The sequence below is a fragment of the Narcine bancroftii genome, chromosome 11 (assembly GCF_036971445.1).
Source record: "Narcine bancroftii isolate sNarBan1 chromosome 11, sNarBan1.hap1, whole genome shotgun sequence".
Classification (NCBI taxonomy): domain Eukaryota; kingdom Metazoa; phylum Chordata; class Chondrichthyes; order Torpediniformes; family Narcinidae; genus Narcine; species Narcine bancroftii.
This window is the reverse complement of record NC_091479.1, coordinates 105,561,549-105,577,826: the sequence shown is the minus strand read 5'-3', so window position 1 is coordinate 105,577,826 and position 16,278 is coordinate 105,561,549. Positions and strand designations below refer to the sequence as shown.

Below are 16,278 nucleotides of genomic sequence, written 5' to 3'. Positions count from 1 at the left end.
AAGCAGGACCTCAAGGGTGGTAATCTCAGGATTGTTGACTGTGCCACGTACCAGAGTGGGCAGGAACAGGAAGTTGTGGCAGATGAATGTGTGGCTGAAGAGTTGGTGCAGGGGGTCCACATTTCAGGATCATTGGGATCTCTTCTGGGGAAAGGACAAGAGGGACAGTACAAAAAGGTCAGACTGCACCTGAAATTTAAACCCTGAAGAGGGTTTAAACTAGTTTTGCAAGGGGGTGGGAATCAGAATGTGAGGGCAGAGATTAGGGGAGATCGACAAAAACATGATGCTGTGTACTCTGAGTTCATGATGAAGGACAGGCAGGGGACAGAACATAAAGGTAGCCAGTGAGAGGGGTTGAAATGTTTCTATTTCAACACTGGGAGTATTAGGAATAAAGGGGATGAACTTAGTTCCATGCACTGATCCATGCTCTATGTTGTTGTAGCCGTTACTGAAACTTGGCTGGAGGGAAGGCAGGATTGGCTGATACAGGTACCTAGGTTTAGATGTTTATATAAAAAAAAGGATGGGATGTAGAAAGGGGGAGGAGAGTAGCATTACTGGTCTGGGATAGTATCACGGCTGCAGAGGGAGTGTCCACTGAGTCATTGTGGGTGGGAGTCAGAAATAGGAAGGGAACTGTCACTGTGCTGGGAGTCATCTATCGGCTCCCAAACAGCCCTCGGGACACCGAAGAGCAGATAAGCAGGCAGATTTTGGAATAGTGGGAAATACACGGTTGTAGTTATGGGTGATTTCAACTTCCCTTATATTGACTGGTACCTACTGACTGCAAGAGGGATAGATGCGGCTGAATTTGTCAGGTGTGTACAAGAAGGATTCCTGACAGTATGTAGATCAGCCAACTAGAGGAAAGGCCTATTGGATCTGGTTCTGGGGAATTAATCTGGTCATGTGGGAGAGCTTTTGGTGAGAGTGACCACAACTCCCTTAGCTTCAACATAGCTATGAAAAAGGTTAAAAACAGTCAAACTGGGAAAATGCTTAATTGGGGAAGGGCTAATTATGAAGGGATGAGGCAGGAACTAGTGAGAGTAAATTGGAAACAGATGTTTAAAGGCGAGAGCAAGTAATGTGGAGGAAGTTAGGGACTACTTGAGCTGGGTTCAAGATAGGTTTGTCCCACTGGGACAAGGAAAAGATGGTAGGAAAAGGGAACCGTGGCTGACGAAACAGGAAGCATAAATTAAATATGGGAAGCAGGAAATAGGAAGGGCTCATGAGAAGAATATGGTAGCCAGGAAGGAGCTTAAGAAAGGACTTAGGAGACTTTGAAGGGGGGCATCAGAAGGTCATGGCATGGAGAATTAAGGAGAACCCCCAAGGTGTTCTATGCATATGTGAAGAACAGGAGGACGATGAGAATGAAAGTGAGGCCGCTAAAGGATAAGGGAGGCAACGTGTGCCTGGAAGCGGAGAGGACCTAAATGAATACTTTGAACAGTATTCACAAGAGAAATGGACTTTGATCATGGTGAAGTAAAAATTGAACAGGACTGTGTACTGGACAACATGGAAGCAGAAGCGTTGGATCTTCTTAAAAATATCAAGATTGATGTCCCTGGGGCTGTATGCGATATACCCTAGACTTGCTGTGGGAAGTGAGGGAAGAGGTAACTGGGGCAGTAGCTATGATCTTTGAATCTTTAGCCGCAGGCAAGGTGCCAGAGGATTGCAGAATGACAAATGTAGTCCCCTTGTTTAAAAAGGTAACGGGGAGAATCCTGGAATTTACAGACGGGTGAGTCTTACGTCTGTGGTGTGTAAATTAATGAAGAGCATTTTTAAGGAATAGGATTTATGAGCATTTGCTAAAGTCCAGTCTACTCAAGCATAGTCACCATGGCTTTGTGAAGGGAAAGTCGTGCCTTACAAGTTTAATCGAGTTTTTTGAGGAGGTAATAAAATAAATTGTTAAGGGCAGGGTGGTAGGTGTGGTCTACATGGATTTTAGCAAGCCATTTGGCAAGGTCCCCATGAGAGACTCATCCAAAAAGTCATGAGACATGGGATCTGTGGATTTTTTAAAAACTGGCCCGTAGGAAGAAAGTAGAGAGTAGTAATGGAAGGCAAGTATTCTGTCTGAAGGTCAGTGACTAGGGATCTGTTCTGGGACCCCTGCTCTGTGAATTTTATAAATGATCTGGATGAAGAGGCAGAAGGATGGGTCAGTAATTTTGTGGATGACATGAAGGTTGGAGGAGTTGTGGTGGAGCTGAAGGTTGTCGAAGGTTACAAGAGGATAAAGGCAGGATGCAGAGTTGGGCGGAGAAGTTGCAGATGGAGTTCAATCCAGATAAGTGAGGTGATGTATTTTGGAAGGACTAACCAGAAGGCTGAGTACAGGCTTAATGGTCAGTTACTTAAGAGTGCGGATGAACGGAGAGACCTTGGGGTGCAAATCCATACAGCCCTCAAGGTCATAATGCAGGTTGATAGAATAGTTAAGAAGGCCTAAGGGATGCTGGGCTTTATTAATAGGGGGAGAGTTCAAGAGTAGAGAGGTCACATTGCAATTCTACAAATCTTTGGTAAAACCACACTTAGAGTATTGTGTTCAATTCTAGTCACCTCTTATAGGAAGGATGTGGAAGCTATGGAGAGGGTGCAGAAGGGATTTACCATGAGTATGTCTGGATTGGGAAACAAGTCTTATGAGGCAAGATTAGTAGAACTGGGACTTTTTTCTTTGAAGCAAAGAAGGATAGCTGTGTTTATACTAAGGACACCTCGCATCACCCTGCATCACCTCGAATCACCGCGATTTTTTGTCGCTTGCATCACTGCGCATTTTTGGACTACCTGAACTGTTTCTACCGAGCGATGAATACGTGGTGATGCGGGGCGATGCGAGGAATGCGAGGTGATGCAGGGCAATGCGAGGTGACCAGGAAGTCCAATGAGCAATTGAAAACTGCGGGTGAAAAATCGCGACTTCCGGTGAGTCACCCGCGGTGTTTCCACTGCGAGGTCATCCCTCGCTTCACCCCGCATCGACCACCTCAAAAGTAGGATGCCAGAGCACCTCAAATCGCCACACATCGGCCACAACCGGATGTGTTTCAAGTGCGGCCAAATTTGAGGTGTCACCGCGCATCACCGCGCTTTTCCTGGCTCACTAGAAACACCCCCGATGACAAGAGACTTGATAGAGATTTACAAGATTATGACCTCATAAGCCCCTTTTCCACCGCCATCCCAGTTAATTGGTTGTACAGTCTTCCAGGATAGGAAGCCCTTTGTGCCATTTCCACTGAGCCACCCTTAACTGGGACACTAATTGCTTTTCCACTAAACACACACATCCCCAGGGATCGGATCGGAGTGTGCTACCTTCAACTGGAAATGGGTGACTTTCTGCTGTCCCTTTTCCATTGGTTTTATCAGCAAGCCGGCATCAGCAAACACCGGGGATATGAGTAGGGGAGTAGAGGTGGTTAATTCCCGGTGTGAAATGGCATCATATTGACACTGGTGTTCAGACAATGTTCCTTTTCCACTGGACCCTGTACCAGTAAATACCCAGTTAATTCCTGGGTCAGGGTGTCAGTGGAAACTGGGCTATAAATAGGGTGGATAGCCAGCACCTGTTTCCCCAGGGCAAGATCAGCAAACACCAAAGGACGTATCTACAAAGTTAAGGGAAGGAAGTTTAGGGGAGACATCAGGAGCAAGTTTTTTTTAAAAAAGAGTTGTGGTTCCCTGGAATGCATTGCCAGGACTGATGGTGGAAGCTGAAACATTGGGGGAAATTTAAGAGGTCTCAGACAGAAATATGGATGAAAGGAAAATAGAGGGTTAAGGGGTGGGGGGTAGTTTTTTTTAATATAAAAGGAAAGAATATACCAGTCAGCACAATATTCAGCTATCTCTTATATCAGTCATAAGAAACAGGCAAGGGAAGAGTCAAATCACCTCAACATTCTTAATCCCAGGAAATAAAGGCAGCTTTCATGCAGTGAAATGTTTCAGGTTGGGACCATACCCAACTGTCCACTTCTCTCCTGACCAGATAAACCCCTTCAGCTTTTCATTTTTTGTACATCAGAATGTCTGATGGAGCATTTCCATGAGGAAAGACTTCGTTCATTTTCCTTGGAATGGCAGTTAAGAGGAAACTTTAAGACGATAAGAAACAGGAGCAGAATCGAGTCTGCCCCACTATTTAGTCTTGTTAATCCATTTTCCCAATTCAGCACCACTGAGAGTTATAGATAGAATGGACTGCATGAAAATTTTCCCCATATCAGAGGTAAATAAAACTGGAGGACATAGATTTAGGGTAAAGAACAAGAAATTCACAGATAGGGACCATTTTTACTTAATGAGTGCAAGTACCTGAAATCTACAGCAAAATGGAAGCAGGGGTGACATGGAATGGCAGAATCTTCTCCAAGGAAGCCATTCTGCCCTTTCACTCAGGGCATATAACTGTCGTGATTGATTTGTACCTGAATTTATTCCACCAATATAGAAAACAGTGTTATTTCTGACCAGCTGAACCATCTCATATGAGCCAGCCGATGCTCATCTGTTTTATCACCAGCTGCCTCAACCTTGAGCTGGAATTTTTTTGTGGGGTTTAACAGTACAATTCGCAATGACACTTTGGAATTGAGATATAGTTCTATGTATCACAAATGCTTTACTCACAGACTGCCTAGTAAATGTTCATGGTGGTTATTTGTAATACAAAGTGAATCATTGAGGAATTTTTAGCAAGGTCTTACCTGCTATAATACCATCCATTTGCTCCAAAGCAGCAGCCAACATCTCACTGGCATCAGTCATCTTTTATCTTTGTAACTCAGTTAACGCTACACCTGAACCTATGGAAAACAAGAAATAATTATAAAACACCCTCAATCAGGGCTCCCAAAACCTTTTAGACCATCGACCACTTCATGGAATATTTGATCCTTCATAGACCCCCAGATATGGAATCCCAACACTGAACTGAGGGGAGGGACGGGGGTGGTGGCGCTGGACAGGTGGGGAGGAGGAGGACAAGGGAGGGACACTACCAAAAGTACAAAGAAACATACATCTTTCTTCTACACTCAGTCCACCCTCCCGTTCACTCTTAACTTATTCAAAGGCCGAAGCCAAGTACAACATAGCGGTCACCAAGGCCCATTCTAGTGAGAGGTTGGCCACTAACGCCACAGAGGCTATTTTCTGTTGGGCCACCCGTTTTCCACTGCAAAAGTTCAATCAACACCCCCCCCCCCCCCCCCCCCCACCTAGGCATTATCGACCCCCATGGGTTGATATTAACATTTTGGAGACCCTGCCCTCAATCATTAGTTAAAAGCTCTCAATTTTATTCAAATGCACTGGAATAGGATATTAAGGGGAATAGCCATCCAAATAAACTTCTCAGAACTCTATTCACATTCAAAAGCAATGAAATCTATGTGAGTGAGAAAGTTATATCAAATATGAAGTGAAACAAACATCACCTCAAATCTAAACTCTACTCCGTGGTTATGGTAATTTCAGCTTTACAAGGATTTGGGTACGATGGCAGCTGTTACTGAAAGCAGCTACACAAATCGCACGAGCTGGCAAGTTGGACATGCTGGGTTATGCACCTGGGTTCCTAGCCTTGGTGTGTCATATATTTCAATGCAACTCTATGTGCAATCTGTGACTCACAGTTTGAGGGAGGCAACTTGCACATGTTTTTAGAGTTCCAAGTCTCTTGGAAGTTTGCCAGTGTTGGTAACCAGCTTCTATCCTATACCATTTGTCCATGCTTGCAGTGTGGCTTCATCGCTGCACAAGGACTTAGTCATCTTTTACAGCTGGCAGAAATCTTCAGTTTTCCACGTAATGGTAGCAATTCTTTTGATAACAAGATGGGGCCAAATTTTTAATGCACATTTTTCTAAATTTTTTTATTTACTTTGTTCAACTACAAACCAACCCACTTTCAGAAAAGATGCAAGTAAGCTTTAATTTCATTTACAAAAAGAGCCAACAGTAAATAAGAAATAAAATCTCAATTAAATCTTTGGGGCGGCATGGTTAGCACAGCAGTTAGTGTAATGCTGTTACAGCACCAGTGACTGGGGTTCGAATCCGCCGTTGGAAGAAGTTTATATGTTCCCCCGTATCTGTGTGGGTTTCCTCCGAATGCTCCCATTTCCTCCCACCATTTCTACTGGGGGTTGCAAGTTATTTGGGAGGCCGGGCTTATGGGCTGAAAGGGCATGTTACCGTGCTGGATGTCTGAATTTTAAAAAAGCTAGTTTCAAGTAACAAATTTTTCATACATCCTTTATGCAGAAATCTAGTTTAATCCATGTGGAGCATTTAGAACCATAGAATTTTACAGCACAGAAAAACAGGCCATTTGACCCTTCTGGTCTGTGCCAACCATTAAACTAGCTAGTCCCACTGACCTGCTCTCATTCCATAATTTTTAAAATTCGGTTAGATAAATTTTTACCCGATAGAGGAATTAGGGGATATTGGGGAGAAGGCAGGTCGGTGGAGTTAGGTCATAAATTAGATCAGCCATGATCGTATTGAATGGCGGAGCAGGCTCGATGGGCCATTTTTGGCCGACTCCCGTTCCTACTTCCTATGTTCCATAACCCTCTAGACCTCTCCTGTTTTTGTGCATTTATTTTGCTTAACGGTCTTATTTATTCCTTTCGCAACTGATTTACTTAAAAGAAACTTGACACCCACAAACACTGAAATCACAAGAGGTATCTTTAGAGATTCTTCCCACTGGTTCCCAGAAATGAGCAATCAATCACATTGGAGGAAGAAAATGACACGAATGAATAGATGCATCATTTTGGGGCTATTTATACTGTGATAAAACATGGATCAAACATACACCAGTGCAAGACTTTCATTCAGAAAGACCCTTAGACTGGCACCAATCTGAATGGCTACAAGGAAATCAAGGGTAGATTTTATCTGAATGGTTTATCTGAATGGTTTACAAACTTGAGTTCCCATTCCATGTCACAAGAACAGCTGTTAGAATCTGAACAAATTATTTCCAGTGTTTACTCTCTCAATAAACCCACTCCCTCCATCCAATCAAAGCCACAGTAGCAAATATTTGTGCAAGTGCTGTTGAGGGACTGGATCTGTGCTAGCTTCCTGATATTTAATTTAACAACAGTTTTGTTGGATGCATTTCGGTGCAAAATTTACAGCAATGTTTTGCCGTCTTCTACAAGACTGGCAGTCTCCCAATAACACTGATTGAAATAGATTAAACTAGACAAGAAACAACATTTATTTTAAGCACTAGCTCATGATATTTTAAAATATAAAAAATTATTTATACACAGGACAGCAATATACCCTGAACGGAGTGATCAATGTTATGGAGTCTGAGTCACAGAAGCCACATCAAATTGAAGGCCCATCAATGAAACAGATGGGATTTTACAACAAACCATTCGTTTCATCACCAGTGAAACCGAGCAAGAATAGGCAGTGGATGGAGCAAAATAGAGCAAGGTTGAATTGTCTGAACTTGAATGTGAGTATTAAGAATAGAGCAGATAAACTCAGGGTGTGGGCCAATACTTTTTTTCAGCCTCCACCACCATCCCTGGCAAGGCATTCCACAACTCTCAGTGTGAAATTTACCCCTGTCGTCTCCCCTAAACTTCCCTCCCTTAACTTTGTACACGTCTTCCGGTGTTTGCTGATCCTGCGCTGGGAAACAGGTTCTGGCTGTCCACCCTATCTTGTCTCTCAATCTTGTAGACCTCTATCCTTCTATGCTCCAGAAAAAAAGTCCCAGTTCTGCTAACCTTGCCTCATAAGTCTGGTTTCCCAATCCAGACATACTCATGGTAAATCCCCTCTCCATAACTTCCACATCCTTCCTACAAGAGGTGACTAGAATTCAACACAATGCTCTAAGTGTGATCTTACCAGTGTTATGTACCAGACCAAGTAGCAATAGAAATTCACCAAGACAATGGCATCTTCAAAACAATTTTTATTAATAATATAAAATCTTACTTAACTCTAAACTTGTGTGTGGGGGGGGGGGGGGGGGGAGGTGGGGGGAAGAGGGTGTGTAGATCCCAAAACCATTACAGGTTAGGCACAATTGTAAAAAGAATCAATTTTTAAACTTCAGATTTGTGTTGCTCAAAAGTAATTAGCCTCAGACTTCTCAAAACTCAAAATTCTTGGAGTTGTTTTCAGAGGATTGTTTCTTCATATGGATGATTTACTTCTCTTGCATGGAGATTTCAGAACTTATGTTTTTTTTTCATGATAATTTCACAAACTCAGGTACGAATCTGACAAAGTATCCATCACAATGGTTCTGATCCAGAAACAAGAATGATTTTACTTTCTTTTACCCAGAATCGGGTCAGTCACAAGTGGCTATTTAAAATGCCACCGCAGCACTGCTCTCTCTCTTGACCAAGAGAAGCAGCAATGTAGCATCCTTTCTGAAGCCACTCCAATTCTGTGTTCCTCCCTTGACAAGGAGAACACAAGCAGGTCTTTCTTCACAGGATGTTACTGAATTTCTGACCTCAGATGTTTTTGGTTCAGTAATATTAAAGATGCCTCTTAAAATGTCATAATCACATGACATGACCTCTCTGCTGTCTTTGAAGTTGCTTCAAGCCACTTCAAAAGTATGAATTATGAGAAAAGGACTCCGGCCTGTCTGCTGATCATTGAGCCCAGAAGTTCTCTTTGTGTACACAGATGCTTCTGAGCAAATATAATTCATTTTATTCATATAGCACATTTAAAACAATTCATGTTGACCAAAGCGCTGTACAGATCATAGATTACATCTTAAGTTTCTGAATTGTACATACAATCAACAATCCCCTCAAAATGCTTGTAATATCTATTGTTTCAGCAATTGACTGAACCACTCAATTTTAATTTCAATGAAGAATCACTTCAGTTTTTAATGTTGCTTACCCAGCTTCAACCAAATAACAGCAGACATTTCGACTTTCAAAACAGTTTCTGCATTCAAAGGTCTGTGGTATCTGGGCCCCTATTCACCCACAAAATCCCTTTACTAAAAAAATATACAATAATTAAAGATTAATAATAACATAATTCCTTCGAACCAGAGATTTGTAGAGTTGCAACATGACCTCTCTACTCCTAAATTCAATCCCCCCATTAATGAATTCATGCACCCCATAAGCCGTCTTAACTGTCCTATCAACCTGTATGACCTTGAGAGATGTATGGATTTGAGATCTCTGAAGATCTATCCTGGGGCCTCTATGATGATGCAATCATGAAGAAGGCTTGCCAGCAACAGTACTTAATGAGGAGTTTGAGAAGATTTAATACTGTCTATGCCATTGTATAGGACGACTCGCATATGACAACCCCGGAATTTCCACCTAAAATGTTGGCTTTGAGTGATACTCTTTGAATATGATGACCCCCAAATCTGACACTTAGCACAGACCAGAGGATGCTGTGAAAAGCAAATCACAATATTTTAATGACAAATTATCACAGGTTTAAATTTTATTTGGATATTTTAAAATAAACCACTGTCAGATCCTGTAACAGGTCATTTAAAGCCTATACAGAGACAAAAGCAGTCAGACTGGGTAGATGGACCCCACAGAGGAGCACTGAGACTTTGCAAATAACTAATGGAGCGTGCACAAGATTGCGTTGGAGCTGGAAGAAGATGGTGGTGGTGTTGCAACTTCACCGTCAAAGTAAGAATTTTAGATTCTTTGTCGAGAGTCTAATTTTAAGATGAAAAGTTTGTTTCAGATTGTTCAATACAATAGCATGTATGTTATGTCACCAAAGACTATTGGAAATTTCTACAGGTGCACTGTGGAGAGCATTCTAACTGGTTGCATCACTGTCTGGTATAGAGGTGCCAATGCACAGGACAGGAAAAGAGTAGAGGGTTGTGAACTCAGCCAGCACCATCATGGGCATCAGTCTTCGCACCATTGAGGACATCGACAAGAGGCAGTGCAAGAAAGCAGTCGTTATCCTCAAGGACCCTTACCACCCAGGCCATGCCCTTCTTACTGCTACCATCAGGAAGGAGGTACAGGAGCCTGAAGATGAACACCCAACAGCCCAAAAACAGCTTCTTCCCCTTGGTCATCTGATTCCTGAACGGACCATGAACCACAGACACGGCCTCACTTTTCTCTTCTTTTGCACTAATTTTTAAAAAAATGTAATTTATAGCAATTTTGCAATATTAGTGCCACCAAACGACACACTTTGGGACACACGTTCATGACAAACAATTTCTGATTTATAATATTTTTGAAAATTTATTTTCCATTTGCATCAAAACATATACAGAATTTATCCATAATAGAAAATGATAAAATTATGACACAAAAATAATACAAATTTTATATATTTTCTCATCCCCCTCCCTCCCCAAAAAAGTAGGAAAAAAAGAAAAAGCCTGTCTAATAAATCTATATATTTTAATTAATTAATTTCAATTTACATAAGTCTTAAACCATAACTAATTAGGGTAGGTTGGATGGGGGCGTGGTGGACACTGAAGGTAAAGACGGAGCAGTAAAATCCATGTAGGGTTTCCAAATCTTATCAAATTTTTCTAGTTGATTTGGTAAATTATTCATTATTCTCCTAATTGATATACAATTTAATAATTCCATTTGCCATCTATTCAACCCCACAATATCCCCAGATTTCTATGTAAACAGCTCTTGATTTCTTTGCTATTGCTACACTTAAAAACTTCTTTTGATAAATATCTAACTTCAATTTGAAAATATCTCCCAGTAAAAAAAACTCTGGGATCCTTCAAAACTTGCAACTTCAAAACTTGTCCCAATAAAATACTTATATCCCTTCCTAAAAAGATCCTACTTCTTTATTACATCTAAAACATTGATCAGAACAATTCAAATGAAGCGCATGCAATTTGTATGGAGTAGAATATAATTGATGTAAAAAATTAAATTGTACCATTTGATATCTAACATTAATTGCATTAGTTACACTTTCATAACATAATTTTGACCCTACTTCATCTTGAATCTGTATATGATATACATATTAGTAATAAATCTTTCAATAAACATATCTATTATTAGATTTTCAAATGGACTTTGTCCTGGCAATTTAAAATTCCTCCCTAATTTAAAAAAAAATATGATTTAAGTTGATAAGAAAAAATAGTATTATGTGGTATATTATACTATCTTTCAATTGATCAAAAGTCCAAACACAGATCCCCAAAAATCCCTTTTTTTAAATTCCACAATTACCAAACATCAAAATAACGATTATTAACCATAAAAGGAATGAAAGGATTTTGGTTTATTATCATTTTAGCCAACTGATAATCCTTCACTCCTCTTTCTACACATTCTTCGTTCCATACTTTAAGTCTATGCTTCAAAATGTTCCCTTTAATAACCCCTCGTGCCAGTTATAGAATATGTTCAGAATTACTTTCTCCTATTTTATTCATTTTAATTTGCACCCATGCAATCTTTTCATCAGTCTGATAGCAAGGGGACAAAAATCTAAGTTGAGCTGCTTTATAATAATTTTTAAAATTAGGCAATTGAAGTCCCCCTTGATCAAATTTCCATGTTAATTTTTCCAATGCCATCCAAGGTATTTTATCTCTCCAAATAAATCATGTTACACTTTTGTTTAAATCCTGAAAAAACTTTGTTGGTACAAAAATTGGTAAAGATTGAAAAAGGTATTGTATTCTAGTAAAGATATTCATCTTCACACAATTAATCCTTCCTATTAAAGAAATTGGCAAATCTTTCCAACTTAATAAATCTTTAATTTTCCTCAATAAACCTTATATAACCATATAACAGCTTATGCCATGGAAACAGGCCATCTCGGCCCTTCAAGTCCACGCCGGTTCTCTCAAACAACTCTGCTAGATCCCCCTGCCTATTCTCCGCCCATGAACTGTCCTTAAATGGTGATCCAATGGTTTAAAACTAACATGTGATGAACAATCTTACACAAACTTAGAAACCATATGCAAAAACAAACATATACGAGGTTCTGTTATCATTCGGTAAAAAGCCAAATGACTTAACAATATGCAGGACAGCTGCCACACATGAACAAAATCTAATGTGAAAACTGTGTTCTGACACCTAGAGAAGATTAGCTACAACAGCTTTCAGAGAAAAAAATGCAATAGAACAGAAATTCAGTTTTGAAGATCTTTTTTCGAGGCTCAAATCCAACACAATTTTCAAATAAAAAAAATGAAACTATAGTATGTTTTCCTCAGCTAACAATGTTCCTTAAAATAGAAAGTTACCCAAGGCACAACAGCACTATTATACCAAGTAAACAGCAAAGAAAGCACGAGAACAACTTTTGCGTACAATGAACCATCCTGATTACAATTTGCAGACATCTATGGATTTTGAGTGTGTAAGACAGTGGTTCTCAACCTTTTTCTCTCCACTCAAATACCACTTAAAGTGGTATGTGAGTGGAAAGAAAAAGGTTGAGTACCACTGGTGTAAAGGTTCCATTATTGTCACATACTAGTACATTTAGAATGTAACATGCATGAACTTCTTTGACTTTGTCTAACTTAAAGCAGACAGAGTCACCACTTGTCTAGCACCCCTCACAGAAACCTACAGCACCTGGTGTTCCTAGGCAGTCTCTCCTCCAAGTACTGACCAGGCCTGAGCCTGCTTTGCTTTCAAGATCTGACAATCTCAGGTGTATTCAGGCTATTAGGCTTCTGTACCTAACCATGTCAACATCTAAATAATTTCTCTGCCTTCTGGGCACCCTAATTAAAATGCATATTGGATTGCAGATAAAAAACGGGGTGAAAAAGACCTGGATACAGTGTTTAGACTAGTTTCCCTTGAGAGAATTTCAGCCAAATGAAAACAATTGCCCTCCACCTGCTCATTAATTCCCCATCTCCTGAAAACCTTCAATAAATTGCTTCTAACCTTCTGACTTCCAAGGAATACAAACATATTTTGTGTTTGTCCTCATGTTTAACAAATCCAGGTATTGTTCTGCTTCGCCTTCACGACAATAAATCCTAGTAAAAACACAATGCTGCAGAAACTCAGCAAGTCAAACAATGTACTTTATATCGCAAAGACACATAACCAATGTTTTGGGCTTGAGTCCTTCATCAAGGTTTGAACAAAATGTAGACAGGCCCTTGCACCCGTGCACTCTTTAACCTTCTCAGTTTCTCCAGCATTGTTTTGACTTCAATCACTGTATCTGCAGTGTTTTACGCCAGTAAAACAGGTAAGAAGTGTAATCTAATTAGGATTGAACTAAAAAGGCAGTATGGTGAGAAAAGATGATGGACGAAGATAAGCTAGCCACGAATATAAAGGATAGTAAAAGCTTCTTTAGGTATGTGAAGAAGGAAAAAATTAGTTAAGATCAAAGTTGAAGACAGAAATGGGTGAAATTATTCTGGGGAACAAGGAAATGGTAGACGAGTTGAACAGGTACTTTGGATCTGGCTTCACTAGGGAAGACACAAACAATCTTCCAGATATAATAGCAGGAAGAGGATAATGGAAGAACTGAAGGAAATTCACACTAGGCAGAAAATGGTGTTGGGAAGACTGATAGGACTGAAGGCTGATAAATCATGGACACATTTGTAATCATTTTCCAATGTTCTACAGATTCAGGATCAATTCCTGCGGATTGGAGGGTAGCGAATATTGTCCCACTTTTTAAGAAGGGAGAGAAAAAACAGTTAGCTGATGTCAATGGTGGGAAAGATGCTACAGTCAATTATAAAAGATGAAATAGCAGCACATTTGGATAGCAGTAACAGGATTGGTCCAAGTCAGCATGAATTTACAAAGGGGAAATCACCCTTGACTAATCTTTCGATGATGTAACTATGAAAATGAACAAGAGAGAGCTAGTGGATGTAGTGTTCCTGGACTTTCAGAACCATTTGATAAGGTCCAACATAAGAGATTAGTGAGCAAAATTAGAGCACATGGTATTAGGGGAAGGGTACTGACATGAATAGAAAATAGGGTGGCAGGGGGTGTCACATGATGTCAGAGGGAACACCACACACCCTTCAGACTCCCGAAGGATTTATTAAAAGAGGAATACATTAAGAAAAGTTAAAATTATAAAAACTACCTTAAAGTTATTTTAAAATGCTTATCATTAAGAAAAAAAGATGTCTCCGAAGAAAGAAAAAAATTTAAAGACTACGCCAAAAGAAAAATGTGAAGACAGAGAGGAAGGAGAATTCGAGCCTACTTTGTACTCAAAGCTGGCCATCAAAGTTCGATCTGGAGTCACTGAAGACAGTCCTGGTGAGGGACTGTACTCTGGAGCTATCCCTGCGGCTCTCCGCAAAGATGGCACCATCGGGAAAAGTAAAACTATACCGCGCATATGCTATAGAAGAAGTTAGAAAAAAAATCACAATTGTTAAAGGGCCACTCCAATGTCCCAGCTATTGAACAGGAGGGAGATGTTTTCTATGTGGAGAAGGACTCCAACACTCTGCAAGTGAAAGAGGAGAAATTTTTTAACACTAGAATTAAAGTTAGAATTGATATGACTAAATTGATGAATAATGTTTCACAAAGGATTGATCAAGTGGAAGAAAAAATTCAAAAGGACCATGAAGTCGTAGAAGTATTGCAGAAAGGTCAAATGTTAGTGAAGATTGAGTTACTGCTTTGGTTTATATGATGAAAAATTGCTTGAGAAAGTTGATATTTTGGAAAACTACAGTTGACGGAATAATCTTAAAATTGTCAGGATGTCTGAAGGTAAAGAAGTCAATTATAAGGTGTAATTCGATTTTTTTTCAAGAACGGATACCAGAAATATTTGAACAGAACAATTTTGAAGATAAGATCGAGAGCTCTTAGACTAAAACCGGGTCCGAACCAGAGACTTGGTTCCATTTTGATTAGATTTTTAAATCATCAAGACAGAGAGAAGATACTTGGTCTAGCAATGAAAAGAGCCAAAGAATGTGGACCTTTGACTTATGAAGGAGAAACGATTTTTTAAAAATCCCGATTTGAGTCAACCTCTTTTGAAGGAAAGAGTTCAACCCAGTTAAGAAGGCTTTATATGATAAATATATTATCTAGCCATGTGGAAAATATTCTTGCCAGATCAACAGAATGTCCTTTTCACTAATTATGTCCAGCCCAAAGAATATGTTAAAGACCTGTTCAAGGTTCAAATATCTGTACAAGAGGACTTGTTGAAATGAATTTATGATGTGTAAGGGTGTATATTCTCCCCTTTTTTTCCAAAGAAGAGACTATGCGTGGGGAAGTGTTCTTGTTTGGAAAGTTTTCTTTTGCCCCTGACGACTACATGCAAGGTGATCCACTTTGGTGGCAAGAACAGGAAGGAGGATAACTACCTGAGTGGTGTCAAGTTAGGTAAAGGGGAAGTACGAGATCTAGGTATCCTTGTTCATCAGTCACTGAAAGTAAGCATGCAGGTATAGTAGGCAGTGAAGAAAGCTAATGGCATATTTGCCTTCATAACAAGGTGAGTCAAGTATAGGAGCAGAGAGGTCCTTCTGCAGTTGTACAGGGCCCTGGTGAGACCACACCTGGGATGTTGTGTGCAGTTTTGATCTTCAAGTTTGAGAAAGGACATTCTTGCTTTTGAGGGAGTGCAGCGTAGGTTCACAAGGTTAATTCCCAGGATGGCAGGACTGTCATATGACGAAAGATTGGAGCAACTGGGCTCCAGCTACACTGAAGTTTAGAAGGATGAAAGGGGATCTGATTGAAACATAAGATTTTTAAGGGATCATACATGCTAAAGGGAGGAAACATGTTCCCGATGTTGGGAGAGGCAAGAACCAGAGGCCACAGTTTAAGAAGGCCATTTAGAACAGAGTTGAGGAAAAACCTTTTCACCCAGAAAGTTGTGGATCTGTGGAAAGCTCTGCCTCAGAAGACAGTAGAGACCAATTCTCTGGTTGCTTTCAAGAAAAAAAATTAAGTAAAACTCTTGCAGATAGCAGAGTCAAGGGATATGGGGAGAAGGCAGAAATGGGGAACTGACTGTGGATGATCAGCCATGATCACAGTGAATAGCAGTGCTGGCTTGAAGGGCTGTACAGCCTACTCCTGCACCTATTGTCTACTGAATAGCTGTACACACCTACTTGTACACACCCTCCACATACAAAATCAGCATTCATTAGCTGCATTGATTATTAGTTGTTCCTACAACATTCTAATAATAAATGTAAATGATCACTATGTT

The 16,278-nt window shown here is 40.1% G+C and overlaps 1 protein-coding gene across 21 annotated transcripts in view; it reads right to left on the bottom strand.

The window, feature by feature from the left end:
* ppfibp1b (PPFIA binding protein 1b) overlaps positions 1-16,278 on the bottom strand; it is a 132,906-nt gene that overhangs the window by 72,668 nt on the left and 43,960 nt on the right. For all 21 annotated transcript variants that reach the window (XR_011346833.1, XR_011346834.1, XR_011346832.1 and 18 more), the window contains one exon: positions 4,755-4,853. Coding sequence is in view for 9 of the 21 variants with exons in the window: in XM_069904475.1 (XP_069760576.1) it covers positions 4,755-4,815 (61 nt within the window). In the remaining 12 variants the exon portion in view is untranslated. The remainder of the gene's footprint in view (positions 1-4,754; positions 4,854-16,278) is intronic.